Source organism: Prinia subflava, chromosome 2 (assembly GCF_021018805.1).
Source record: "Prinia subflava isolate CZ2003 ecotype Zambia chromosome 2, Cam_Psub_1.2, whole genome shotgun sequence".
NCBI lineage: Eukaryota > Metazoa > Chordata > Aves > Passeriformes > Cisticolidae > Prinia > Prinia subflava.
Window position 1 is genome coordinate 45,302,572 of NC_086248.1, and position 13,648 is coordinate 45,316,219.

The 13,648-nt window shown below is 43.2% G+C and overlaps 1 protein-coding gene across 4 annotated transcripts in view; it reads right to left on the reverse strand.

Moving 5' to 3' along the window:
* The window catches only part of SESN1 (sestrin 1), a 78,511-nt gene that overhangs the window by 2,174 nt on the left and 62,689 nt on the right, over positions 1 to 13,648 (reverse strand). For 2 of the 4 annotated variants that reach the window (XM_063389774.1, XM_063389778.1), the window contains exons 2-9: positions 7,306 to 7,371; positions 6,223 to 6,423; positions 5,115 to 5,297; positions 3,677 to 3,919; positions 2,266 to 2,413; positions 1,316 to 1,428; positions 893 to 1,083; positions 523 to 667 (exon numbers count right to left, since the gene is read on the reverse strand). In XM_063389774.1, coding sequence (XP_063245844.1) covers positions 523 to 667; positions 893 to 1,083; positions 1,316 to 1,428; positions 2,266 to 2,413; positions 3,677 to 3,919; positions 5,115 to 5,297; positions 6,223 to 6,423; positions 7,306 to 7,371 — 1,290 coding nt within the window. Of the gene's footprint in view, positions 1 to 522; positions 668 to 892; positions 1,084 to 1,315; positions 1,429 to 2,265; positions 2,414 to 3,676; positions 3,920 to 5,114; positions 5,298 to 6,222; positions 6,424 to 7,305; positions 7,372 to 12,714; positions 12,765 to 13,648 lie in introns of those variants that run through there. The other 2 variants (XM_063389777.1, XM_063389775.1) reach the window with 2 other exon arrangements.

The window sequence follows — 13,648 nt, forward strand, 5'->3', positions numbered from 1 at the left end:
CAAGAAATACCCTTCCAAAGAAAAACAGAAGGACATAAACTTAATGGATTCAGTATCTGGGAGTTAACAGCAGGAAATGTGCCTGGGAGGTGCAATTCAGTCTGTAATTCAGATTGTAACCAAGCAGCAGAGCTTTTAGGCTTTAACAAAGAAACTGCTTTGGGGCTATCCATGCCAGAAGGACCAGGGGACTGGAAAGATCCTGGGCCAGCCAGAGAGCTGTTCCAGGGATGGATGTATCTTGCACCACATCCCTGCCTCTCAGGGATACAGGCAGTACTGGCTGCAGCTGAGGTGGAGCTGTACCATTCTTGTGTCTCAGTCCACGCCAGCTGTGAGCCAGCACACAGGCAGGAGGAAAGGGGAGATCATTTCAGCCTGGGGACACAACACTTCCCAATGCCTTGGCTGTGAGCAGAACCTCAGCAGCATCAGCTAAAGCTTAGGCTGTGTGGCTGTGCCTGGCAGGGAGACACTGATCTGGGGCCCGTGGCTGTCCCTCAGCATGCACACAAACTGTACCTTCTCAGAGTGTTCAAACTGTCTCCAGAAGCTATCATACATTCTTTTTGTGGTCTTTTCAGGAGTGCAAACCACAGTCTTGATATAAACTTTAAAGCTGCGGTCCAACAACTGATTAATTTCACCATAGTCATAATCATCATATCTGTTTGGAATTGAAAGAAAAAACACTTTCAAGCAGCAGTTATTTCACTTGCATTGTTTCTACGTTCCTGTGGCAAAACAAATTATTGGGTAAGTGTAGCACTAGTGGCCCTCCCCGTAAATAAAAATATGTTTAAAAATGCGTGCATGTTTGCTTTACAAATACTTCTGGTTCAACCCAAGAAAGAAAAGCCAATGTGTTTAGAACAAAAACAGTAAAACTGACCTTATTCCAAACATACAATGAATATAGTTCCAAATAGCTCGTCTTAGCATTGAGGTATCCACATCTTTGTGCATGGCCATTGTGTTGTAAGTCAGATTATAAGCAATATGGAACTTCTCATCAAGTAGTTGTCCCACATCTGGATAAAGACGATTAACTAAGGAATAGCCATGGTCTTCCCAGGAATAATCCTTAGAATAGGTAAAAATGCAGAATGGAGCATTTTAGAAATGAACGGGTGAGGACGCGGAGCTTTACTACAGTTACAGATCCCAGGGCAGGTAATCCCCTGGGGTGGGGGTTATTGGTTGGCTGTAGGGCTCACCCGTGGGGCAGTGAGAGCACAGCCCTCTCCAGGTTTGGTATCTGGCACAGTGAGCGGGTTGTTCCCCAGACCTGCCGATGGCAGCCCCAGCCTCTTACCTGAACACGAAAGGTGGGCACGTGCATTCCATGTCTGGAGAAGTCTTTGTAACCATAGCTGGTATCCTCAAAGTGACGAGACACATCTCTTGTTGCTGCAGATTCTTCATCTTCTGTTAAAGCCAAACAGAACTTCACACAATTGGAAAGAACAAATTGGAAATATACGAGCAGAACTCCTGCAGAAGAATGGGTCTCTGCTTTTTAATCAAACACATTTTCACTGGACTGCCCGTATTCAGATTCTCTGGTACAGCTCTGTGACTGCAGCTACGGTGTTTAGAGGCAACTCCATGAAAAACACTCAGGTTTTTTCTTACAGACAAACATCTTTTTTTCCCTTCTCTTGTACTGCAGTCTTCACCCTATCCCCTGAATCTAGGGGACGTTTCCCCCCTAAATCAAGAGGTCTGTAAAAATGTCAGGAGAAACCTGGTTTGGAACAGAGAGCTTATTAAAAAAGAGACTTCTGAGACTTCCATGCCAACTTTGTCTTAGAGAAAATGGTATTGGAAGAGCCCATAACAACCCTAAACTTGTAATAAATTAAGTATTGTCTCTCGGTCATCTGAAAAGTAATGTTTCATACACCTAAACAGCAAAGCATGTCAAATGTCTTGTTCTTACAGCATCTTGAAAGATGCTTAAATCTCCTGTGAAACTTGTAAAACTCTCAAGACAGAAATTCCATTTCTTCTGGAGATTTCTATAAAACACAATACTGGTCAGAGAGTGTTATGGTGTGTCTGTGAGCAGCCACAGATCTCAGCACTACTTTGCTTTTATGTGTTCCTGGAAGAAAACAAGGCATCCCTAATCTTGATTCCTTCAAAGAAATGATAATGTTTGTGAGACATATAGTAGCATTTTGTTCCTCTTTCGCAGGAGTATTTCTTCAAGTAATTTGGAAAAGTCTTAGTAAATACATATACAGACTCCATCTGCGCTACCTGAAGAACACACGAACATGCTCTCTCTCTTCTCTCTTTCAAAACGCGTGGCCATCTCTTCTTGGCTGGCTTCCTCTTCATCTCTGCACTCCTGCAGCTGCTTCATTTTCTCCATAAGAGCTTCAACTTCACAGACAGACTCTGTAGACTACAAAGAAGAGAAAGATGTTTCGTTTTCATGCAACAGGAACTGACAATGATAGCAGAAATTGCCAATCCAGAAGGTTTAAACACAACTGAAGTCCTTTATATCTTTAAATACAGATCTTTTAAGGAACACAGTTTTACAGTTTTTGAAAGAAATCTGTACTTGACCCAATGGTTTACATTTGGTCATCATCTTTTCCCAATTAGATCTCTGGTATTTTTAGCATGATTTAAAAATCACAGCATTTTGGAACTAATTGTTCTCACACTAAAATTAGTTTCTCTTAGTCTAAATGTTCAGCAACTGAAAAAGAAGGAGCTGTAACAGAAATTCTGATAGAGGAAGTAACAACAATTTACCACTCAACTGTATTTTTCCCCTCCTCTGCTCACAGAGAAGAAACATTGAAGGAAAAAGGAAGGGTGAGTATAAATGCAGATTTAACGAAGCCTCAAAAGAAAGCCAGTGCAAGATAATCATCTTTCACAACAGCTGTTTTAACACAAGGATTCACTAACTGATCTTGTAAAACTTCCTCAGCACCAAAGTAAAGTATCTTTAATTTATACAGTTCTGCCCCTTTCCTCCCTGCCTTTTGCAGTTTGCTCCTTCAGAGCGCCAGCAAGCTCCATCAAACTAATTTAAATGCCACCCACACCACTGCAGTAAAATATCACAGCAAGGATCTTGCAGTGAGAACACCCTCATGGCTGTTCTTCAACCAACACTTAGTTCACATCATGCTTTTCACCAAGGGAAAACAGGTCCAGATCAGCAAAGCCGCTGCAGGCAGGAGAGAGTGTTTTAAAGAGAGTCACAAAGTTGTGAATGATCTGTTAAGAACGATCTGTTGTGTGATGCATGACAAACACCTCAAGGCAAAAAAGCGAGAGCCTGGAATTCAAAGAAGAGCCAACTTTCCACTGCACCGATGAACAACATCGGTGGCATTCCTGGCCACTGCTGCTCAGGACATGTGTCATGGACTAGCTGAGGCTGGGACTCGTCTCAGTTCACCTTCATTAATGACAGGCAGAAGAAAACGACAACAGAGATTGTGTCTGTTACTCCCTCTGGTAGCTTTCCCCAGCTTCCCAACATCATCTCAGCTCCTCCTAAATGCATTTTTTCAATGCCCACATCTGGATTAGGCTCATCAATCCCACTCTCAAAGAATGAAATGAGACAGGCACCCTCCACGTATTAAGTTTACAAAGAAACAACTACTACTGGAAGAGATTGTTTGTTCAGAGAGACACTTACTGGAATACTTCCAGCTGGGCTGGCATGGATTTCATCCACCCCGTGGTAACCATTTGTTATATCACATATGCAATAGTTACTGACAGAGGGGGGCCTGAAGGTGTGACCCCCTTCACAGTCGATCTCTGGGCTGATTCCACAGCCAAATGTGAAGGAAGCAAGGGAGTGGTAGTGTGTAAGGAGAACAACTGCATGGATCAGCTCTGCCAGGGACCAGCTGTTCTCTTCAGTCTTCAAAAGTTGCTGTAAAAATAATGCAAGACAAAAGTATTCAAGTATTAAAGTAATTAATTTGACCCCATCTTAATGCAGTTTATCAACACATTTCTTTGCCAGGTAAAATTATTTTTCCAACATCCACACATGGTTCCTAACTCTCTGCTGCCATTAGTGTGCTCAGTGACCTGTTACCAGGTGACCTGCCAGACACAGACCTGCGTGGTTAAGCCACAAGGGACACAACGTCTCTCCTCTCTCTGTCCTTGGGCAATTGAATAAGTTGGGCTTTCTCTTTTGCACTATGTGGTTGAGGCCATACTGACTTGCACTGAAATTTCACACCTCTAATGAAGATGCAGCCACAACTGTTGCGTGGTTGTTCAAATGGTCTTTACAGCATCAGAAAACCCAGGCAACTCCTTGCACATCAGCTATGTAAAAACCTGGCACCAGGGCCAGGCTCCCTCCATCTTGTCCCCATGGGTGGAATGCTCTAGATTCACCAAGAAACTTCAAACCTCAGCTTCCCCTTCAGGCAGGAAGGTGTGGGAGGTTTGGGGCCTTGTGGCAGAGCGTGCGCCCTCCCCACAGTGCAGCGTCCTGCCTCCAGCCGGACCGGCCACCACCTCCCACCAGGCCAGGCAGCACCAAGGAAGGCCCAGCACCCACGTGCTCCATGCTACGGGCACAGAGGAGAGCAGAAGGGCTGGAAGAAGCAGCCCCTTGGTGGTTTGTTGGTGCTGCAGTCCTGGCTGTCCTGTACCACCACCACTGCCCTGGGCAGCTCTGCCAGCCTGCTCACTCCATCCTGAAAACTCAGCATTTGAACTGGCAGCCAGCCAGCCAAAAATGTGGTGGCTGCTGTTCTGACTTCTGGCAGCATCTCAGAAACATCTGGGAGCTCTGGCTACTGAAAGCACACAACTTGAGGAGGGAGGTGCACACCTGAGCACACTCTCATTGCACCGACAGAATTCCGACATGAGAGGGAAGTTTCAGCGTGTTGCAAACTAAATTTGTTACTCATTTAAGAGCAGTTATGATCCCATTAGTTTTACTTAACAAGGCACAAGTGATACTATATCATGCAGTGATATAGCACTGAAGTCAAAGTCATTGCCACAGAACATCTTTCACCCTGTCTGGCTCTGAACCCCAAGAATCTGTGATTGCTTTACTGAAAAAAGGGGACATTCACATTACTCCACGAAAGACCTACCTCGATATGTTCCTTGGTGATAAGCCAGGGTCGGTGAGCCAACATTTTGTTCAATTCTCCTAAATTTTGCAATTTTTGAGGTGCATTTTCCAGACCATTCAACCACTTAGGGTCTCCACCGACATGAAGGAAGTCATTCACATGGAGGTTAACAAGGTAAGAGCACTGATGTCGTGCTGCAGCCTAGAAAGGAAAACAGTATGATACAGAAAACAATTAGAGAAAGTTAATGCTTTATGACAAATACTGTAAGTCATCATTTTCTCAAAACAACCAATTAAGAAGACTTGCACCGATCAAAGACTCAAGTAAAAAAAGATTTCTGAAATTACACATCAGCTTGTTTTGATTATTGTTCTCACAACATAAATATTGCTTGTTCATACACACCATCATTATACTGGCTACAGGTGCAACATGGCTATATGCAGGGAGAAATACAGGCATGGATTTATTACATGTTCTGAAGCAAGTAATCCATACTGCACCGTACTCCCCAGGGGGAAAGAAGCTGTCTCTAGCTGCATCTTTACCAGCAACGACCAAAAACAAGTTTTAGATTGCATAGGGCAAGAGAGACTGTGGGCAGCTTCTCAGCAGAGAAAGGCCCAGTATCATTGACTCCAACACTTTCTACACCAAATTGAGACACAGCCCAAAACTTTAATTCCACTTCCACAAGCAAAGATCATTGAACTGGCAGACTAAAAATCAGAAATCTACCACTTTTGGGCAGAAAATCTGCTTAGAATTTACATACTCAGAAATGAATGATGGGACCAACTACTGAGTTAGAGAGGGGTGTATGTGACAGGACACACACACAAACAGCTTTCTAGAGAAGCAGTTTCTGATATACTAAGGAAGCCAATAATTTGTCTTATTTCTGTGGCATGCATTTCCCCTTTTTCTCACAGTCCTATGAAATCTATGAACATCAAGTGCTGCTCTTCTGAAGCCATCTGTAAAGCAGACACCAGCAGACCCACTCTGCTTTTCCCTTAGCTGCTGGTGAATTGCCTTTCCAGCCAAAACTGCAGCACAGTCCCAGCTGCTGTCAGACAGGTCTGGAGCCGCGGCCGGCGGGGCGGTTCCGCCTGGTGCGTACCATTATCCCGATGTAGTGCCGGTAATGGAGCGGCAGCGGGCCATCCATTTGCAGGAGATAGTGCTGAGTTTTTAGAAAGCTTTCAAGATACTGCGGGTGGAAAACCATCACCAAGGTGACGTTGTCCAGTCGGCCCAGCGTAGCAAAAGACTCTGCAAACAGTGTGTGCATCGTGGCGTCCTCCTTTCCCACCTGAATTGTCTGATCCGAGAGAAAGAGCAATGAGCAATATTGTCCAAGTACCACCAATAAAATAGCAAATAAATATATTATGGTAGCACCCAGAGGCCCCAAGTGAAAGGAATTATACTATAAATCTATTAATGGTGTTAAATCAGTGCACATAAGGCACATTAAATCCTGTAATGCCTCTCATTTAGGAGATCACAAGTGGTTATATCAGCAAAAGGGGATTTTTGGCTTTAGTCTCTCTCTAACACAACACTGACTTCTCATTTTTAACTGTCTCATCTTCACTTTCTTGAATACCCCAGGTTGATCTTAGTTTATGATAACAAAAAGCTAATTGAATCATCACTTGTACTAAGTGAAAAAGAGGGAAAGAAGTAAAAAGCTAAATAAGATGACAAGAAAGACAAAGGGAAACTGAAAAAGACTAAAATTCCTAGAAAACCACAGGCATATTACTAACTTTTCCTTTGCTCCAAAATCTCTTACCAGACAGTCAGGGGAGAAGCAGCAGAAATGCTCATCCACAGCACTCTGAAGCTCCTCAGATTCTTCAGAGTGGTAGAGGCAGCTCAAGAAAAAGCAAACCCACAGCAGAGGGGCAGCTACATTGTGGACCAGTAGGAAATTACATCCGGATGTTCACAAGGAAACAGTATTGGGTTTCTCTCATGCTAGATAGCAGCATGGGAGGGGTCATAACTATTCCAAAGCTCCCCAAGGCTCTCACTGTTCTGTACACCAGAACTGTGGCCAAAGTCTCAGGACTGAATGTGATCACTAGTGAAAATGTTTTGCAGATCAGCAGCTGTCCTGAAACCAGTGTGGGCTACTACTAAAATAATGTTCCTTAAAAGAATAAAGTTCACTATGTACTTGAAAACACTACCACACCTCCTTCTCAGGGATGAATCTGCTTGGTCCGTGTCCCAGTGGTCTAGGAATTCTTATTCCAAGTTCCTAGAAAAGAAAATTACACCACCTCAGCATTTAGTTATAAAAAGCTTTTTAGCTGTGGTTGCAAGAAAGAAAAGAGTTCTCCATTCAGAGCTGGGCTTATTTGGGTACTCGTGGTACTCTTGCACGGGCACTTTTACTAGTACTGTTTGTACAAATGCAAATCATTTTTAATACAAGTGCTTTATAATTAGCTGTGCTTGTTTACAGCACACTGCCCCACTCCAGCAACAAAAAGTTCAACAACAAAGGCCCTGTCAACCAAAGAAAAAACACACAAATTTAAATGCATGCACATACAGACACAAAACACACAACAGCCTGGTTCACAGAAAATTCTGCATAAAGCATATTTTGGCAGGGTGTCCAGGACAAGGAGTTCCGAACATGCCGGCTGCTGTGTGGTTATGCCACTGATACAAAACGAGGCTGCTGTGTGTGTACATCCGCAGTTCGCCAGCGCACAACACCCCGTGCATCTGTCAGGAAATGAAACAGCTGTAACCCTAATCAGATTTCTTCTTCTCAACCTCAAAGAGCACTTAAACTGCTGAAAGTACCTGATGTACATTTGCATCTGCTTTCTTTTCAAGATAGGATAACAAGCTATTCACATTTTCAGGGAAGGAGGGAGGGAGGGAGGGGAATTTGCTCCACCAGAACAGCAGCAGATACATCTTTGCACCCACTTGTGTGGATGTGTTGCCTTGCAGGTAAGGTGGAGGCTGGATAACCCTAGCAGTTGGCTACTTGTCCTCTCCTTCAGCTGGATGAAGCTTTCTGAAAGGCCTATGGCACCCTGGGCCTTTCCTGCAGCCAAGGAGCATATACATAAAGGACCTGGGTGCATTTGTGTCCTGTCCATTAACAAACACTGTTCCCTCTGGATAATGGGGAGCTGCATATTCCAGAGCAGTCCCTCTATTTAGCACACAGCAGCTCCCTGAGAAGGCACAGCAGGCTCCAGGGGGCAGGCACCAAACAGGACATGGCCTCACCTCACACTTTCACACAGGCCCCCCATGGCACTGCTGCAGAGGCTCTGCTGTGTGTGGCACTTGCTGCAAACCAGCTCTCCTGAGGGGATCGCTCCCCAGTGAGCAGCTTGGCTGCCCCTGGAAAGATGGAAGCCCTGCCAGCTGATGGCATGGCACTCTTACAGATGGAGGGAGACCTGGGATTAAAGCTGAGGATGGAGCTGAGGGATAACATAAACAAATTATATAAACATTATATAAACAAATGGCTTGGGCTCCTTACCTGTGCCCTCTTTCCCAATCATCTTTTAGAACATACCCATTGCCTCTGTTCCATTGCCAAACCCACCCATTTTGTGACAATACCAATTCTGTCCAGGTTCTCAAGCAGGTTTAGATGAATAAATACCATGCACTGAACCACACAGAGCAGAGGGGCACCTTCAGCTGGTTTAGGCCTCGAGAGCAGATGATGCCCCGAGAGCTGCCTGCCAAATGCAGCTGTTCACCTCACCACATTTTCCCCACATAGGTAAAGGCTGTTATAAACATGCAATACTGGTTGCACTGACTACTGCACCTTTTCTCTCTTTAGCTGAGGTTTCTATCTGCAGTACAGAGTTCACTGTACGAGAAGCAATTTTATTAATCAGTTACTATTTCCTGAACTTTCCCCCAAGATTAAAAAACAGCTTCAGAGAGCTGGAAACAATGAGTGCAGGCCTAAGTGGCAACTACCAAACTCTTCAGATTCTGACAGTCTCCTTAAATCCTAAAGTCAGATGCCTTCATTTTTCAAGCCTTACTTGGATAAAGTAAGATCAAAGAGCACCTCTTTCACTTCTCCCCCTCAGTGTAGCTTATTTCCTGCTATGGGTCCCAACATACAAAAGAAATTTTGCCTGTCAGCCAAGCAATGCCACTTGTAGAATGGAATTTTTCAGCATCTCTCTTTAAAACTTCAGTAGAACATCTTATCTTGGCTATAAATACACTAGAGAAACATCTCATAGCCAAACAACAGCAAGCAAAAAGAGACATCATTTATATTGTAAGCACCATTTAATTTAGCAGATGTCAGCAGTTTGCCAGATCAAGCCCTCCAAGACAAATATCTTGAAGTTTAATTCTTGAACAAGTGTTTTTCAGTCTTTTTCCCAGAACAGTTAGAAGAAGGAAAAAAAAACCCAAATCCAGATTTAAGAACTTGAGATCAGCAGACTGCTAATTTATTTTGCTTCACAATCTAAAATACATGACAATCAATACACTTCTAGTTCTGAAAGCATACAGAGGTGAAACAAACGATTACACAGCACATAACAGGTTATATTACTCAACTATCCAAACCCTCGCTGCAAAGTGACTTAAGAGGGGTTTTTTTAATGATTAAATAAGTTGCTTTGTTTTCCATCAGGAGAGGGACCACCCCCGTTATCATGGCACCAGCCGAAGACTTGAGAAGCCTGGGGTCAAGGCTCTGTCGTGGCAAAGATGTAACAAAGGATTTGTGAAGATGAGCCTGTTTCCCTACTGCAAAATGGGAACACAGTTGTGAGAGCTGTGTAAAATCTGACCCATTAGAAGCCTTTTAAAAACTTGTTCTTCAGTCACAGTTCTACAAGCTATGGCAGACCTTTTAAAAGCTATTTTCCTGTCTTTTTCAGAAGCAGCATTTAATCAAGTTCTCCTAGTACTTCAGAAATAGCTGTGTGCTTCTAGCACCCCAGCATTTCAAATACTTGACAACACTGTAATAATTCTCAAAACAGTCCTAGGGAATCTCTCCTTTGTCCTGAACATATTTCTATCCTTCATGATATTCTTCACTAAACCTCCATCTTCCAAATACACTCAACTCAGGGAGCAACACTCTCCCTCTCAAAAGCAAGATCTGCATCCCGACCAGACACACCCCTGCATCTCTCTCCTGCACCTTTCTCTTAAAGCACCATCTCACCTGAAGCACCAACAAGCCCTTGGTGAAGCAGTTGTGTCTAGGACAAGCAGCAGCTGGCAAAAAGTCTGTATTCCCAAATGTATAAGCAACTCTCATGTGATTCCAGGCCACAGAATTGCACACCAAAGTGACCTACTTAGTGACACATTCTCGGCATCAAACTTCTCCTGGCTCCTTTCCTCCTGTTTGTCAACCTCACCACACCACTTTCATTCAGTCTAGAAACTCTGCAGCTGAATACAGCTCAGAGCTCAGCAGAAAGCCAACCACAACTGAGGCTTTAGGTGCGAATAAATAACAATAACAATAATAACGATGATGATGATGCATCAGACGCACTCCATCTTCAAAGCCAGAACATAAAACTCAGGTGGCTGCAAAGCTGAGCACCAAGGGTGGAACAGATTTCACCTCCAACACCCAGCAGCTCAAGCTAATGGAAGGAGGTGGGCCTTGCTGGGTGGCATCCACTGCACTGCTCACCTTCCAGATACACCTGGACAGAAAAGCAAGACTTTAGCCATGTAAATGCTGTATTGCTGTCTTGACAGACACAACCTCAAAAAACACAGAAAAGCCTCCTCTTCCTCCTTATGCAATGTAACTTGTATTTCTGTACAGCCACTATTATTATTTCCATGGGAACTGTGCTCACCAGATACCCATCATTTCTCAATGTACAAATCCCTCACCACTGCCGTATCAGCCCAGCATCACATCTCACGCATTTAGATAATGCAAGACTCCTGTGAGGTAGGACAAGTACATTATCTCCCATCTAGGAGAAAAAAAATCCCTGAGAAATGGAAAAGCTACACATCTTGGAGAAGCTGCTATGGAAGACTGGTGGCTTGAGCTGAGCTCTCTCAAATCACAGGCTAATGCCCTAACCATCAGACTGTGTGCCTGTTCAGAGACTTCTCAGCCAGGAAATGCTTTATGCAAATTTACACCAAGAAACAGCACTGCAGAGCTGAGACAGAGAAGTTAATGAGACAAGTCTGCAAGCTTAATTATACACTTCCCAGTTACCACTCACTCTGACCAGTCTGGCTCACTTAGCACATCCAACTCCACAAGGACAACCAGACCCAAAGTCTGTACTGCCTGCACATACATGCTTAGGGAAGACCACTCTAAAGCCTCAAACATGTATCAATTCACACAACTTAAAGCTTTTCTCTATCTTACAGCTGGCAATCCAGCCTAATTTTAGGAAGCTTTTTTAAGGAACATCATTCCTGTCAAACTTATGTAAAAGCCTGAGATAAAAAATTGAACTGCAATTGTGTAGAAGAGGTTTGTAAATACTTAAAAGTACAACACTCATTACCTCTGCTAGTAATAGAACATCATCCACATTGGTTCTGAATCTCTTTAAAATGTACATTAAAAAAAAGTCACAGTCTAAGCAGACACCCCATATCAGAAATTTCACCTAAAACCACTGAAAATAGAACTAAGCCACAAGCCAGGTCACAGAGTCTCTGGAAAAGGAACAGATATCTAACCTAAGCTAGAGTTCTTCTTCCATTGTATGCCTGAAATGCTTTTTCAGATCCTTGATGGTCTCTCACTACTGGCTCCTTGCAGCTAGAGCTCTGTCCCTTATCACAAAACCTCTCCCAAAACTCAATGGTAGTTCTGTCCAGTGAATCTGGGGACTGTTACCAAGCTGCTGATTTTCTGTCACTCAGGATTGATGAGCTATGACCCACAATGCTCACTCAGACTGCACCCCTGGTGTTAGCACAGTCAGTCATTTTGCTCCCCTCAAGTACAGTCAGTACCACTATCAGTCTATCAGATTTGTATCTACCAGAAAGACTTAGCTACATACTTACTTAGACCTTCTCTAAATGGCAAAGGGAACATTTTATCATAGACAAGCCGCAGGCGAAGTAGAATTACAATTATCAATTTACTTCACTAAACTAAATTTAAATTAATGTCTTTATCTGAATCATCTATGTCCTGATTAAGCACTAAGTGCTGCTAGATTCAAACAAAATTAAATGAAAATCACACCCCATAATACAATATCAAACAACCTAACGTAATGAACCAGAGAAAAGAAATGAGACTGAGGTGAGTTTTTTGGAGGTAACATTTTCCTAGACAACCAGTCATCATTTTATATAATCTAAGTGCTTTCCCACCCAATCTTAGGGTTAAGAAAGGCACAATGAGCTATGAGTTAAAAACTCTTCACCACAGTCTCCTGGTAGAATTAACCCCTCCAGCATGCCAGTGCTGAAAATTCAGCTTAGTATAATATGATGAGCATTTGAAGCATGAGCATTAAAAATACCCATTTAGGGCTTTATAAGCTTACAGGATGAAATGCCCCTAAGCATGTCAGTGTCCAAGAAGGTTGTGCAGCATTTCCAAGGGAGACTTGGCACTTACCAGTCTAAGAGGCTTCATGCTGCCGCTGCTGCTGCGCTCACTGTGAACTGTCTGGTTCCTCCTTCCCCTTTAAAGGCCACCAAGCAAAACCTCACTGGTGGTGACACTGAGGCTACACATGGAGTTTGCACGATTAGGAAGTTAACAACCAGGGCTGGCACAACTAGCCACACAGGACAAGCTGTCCCGAAGCTGATACATACTCAGCTTAAAAAATGTATTTTCAGTTCTGCTAAATGCACTAGCTGCTGTAGTTTCCATATTGCAGGAAGGGAATTAGGGACATATTAGGGAATTAAGAACAAAGAGTGGTGATTAAATATAGTTCTTTTATTCCACAGAGGAATCCTACAACTTTTCTAAATGTGGGGCTATGCAGAGCTGGCCATTTTTCCTTTTTTATTTGTTTACTTAATCCCAAAGTAACTGCAATTGTTGTGGCTTTCCCAAACAAACCATGATTCACCTTAGAATGATAGAAAAAAATTATCCTAGAAATGCTCATGTACTTTAAATTTTTGCCATGGTTCTGTTTGCTGGGCATGTCAGCTGAAGCAACAGACATGTCTCCACTTGTACGGGTTTAAAGAAGTGGGAACAAGTACTCCCCCTGGGTTACAAAGCACTTTGTTACACAGACCTACCACTCTTCACTGGAATTAGAGCATGGCAAATGCTGAACTGTTCCTCTTTCATATGGAATATGTTATTCTTACATGAATTTAAAGACGTAAATTACTTTAATTTCATTATCATTTCTCTGAATGTCTCAAAGTCTTTTGAAATACCTGATTTTAAAAACATCCCCATCTAGTTTATGTGACTTGATTCAAGACAGAAATCAAGGCAAGGGATAGCGTGTCCAAGATCACACACCTTGCTCACAATGGCAGAAACAAAAGCAAAGAGATGGAGACTCCTCAGTCTCCATCTC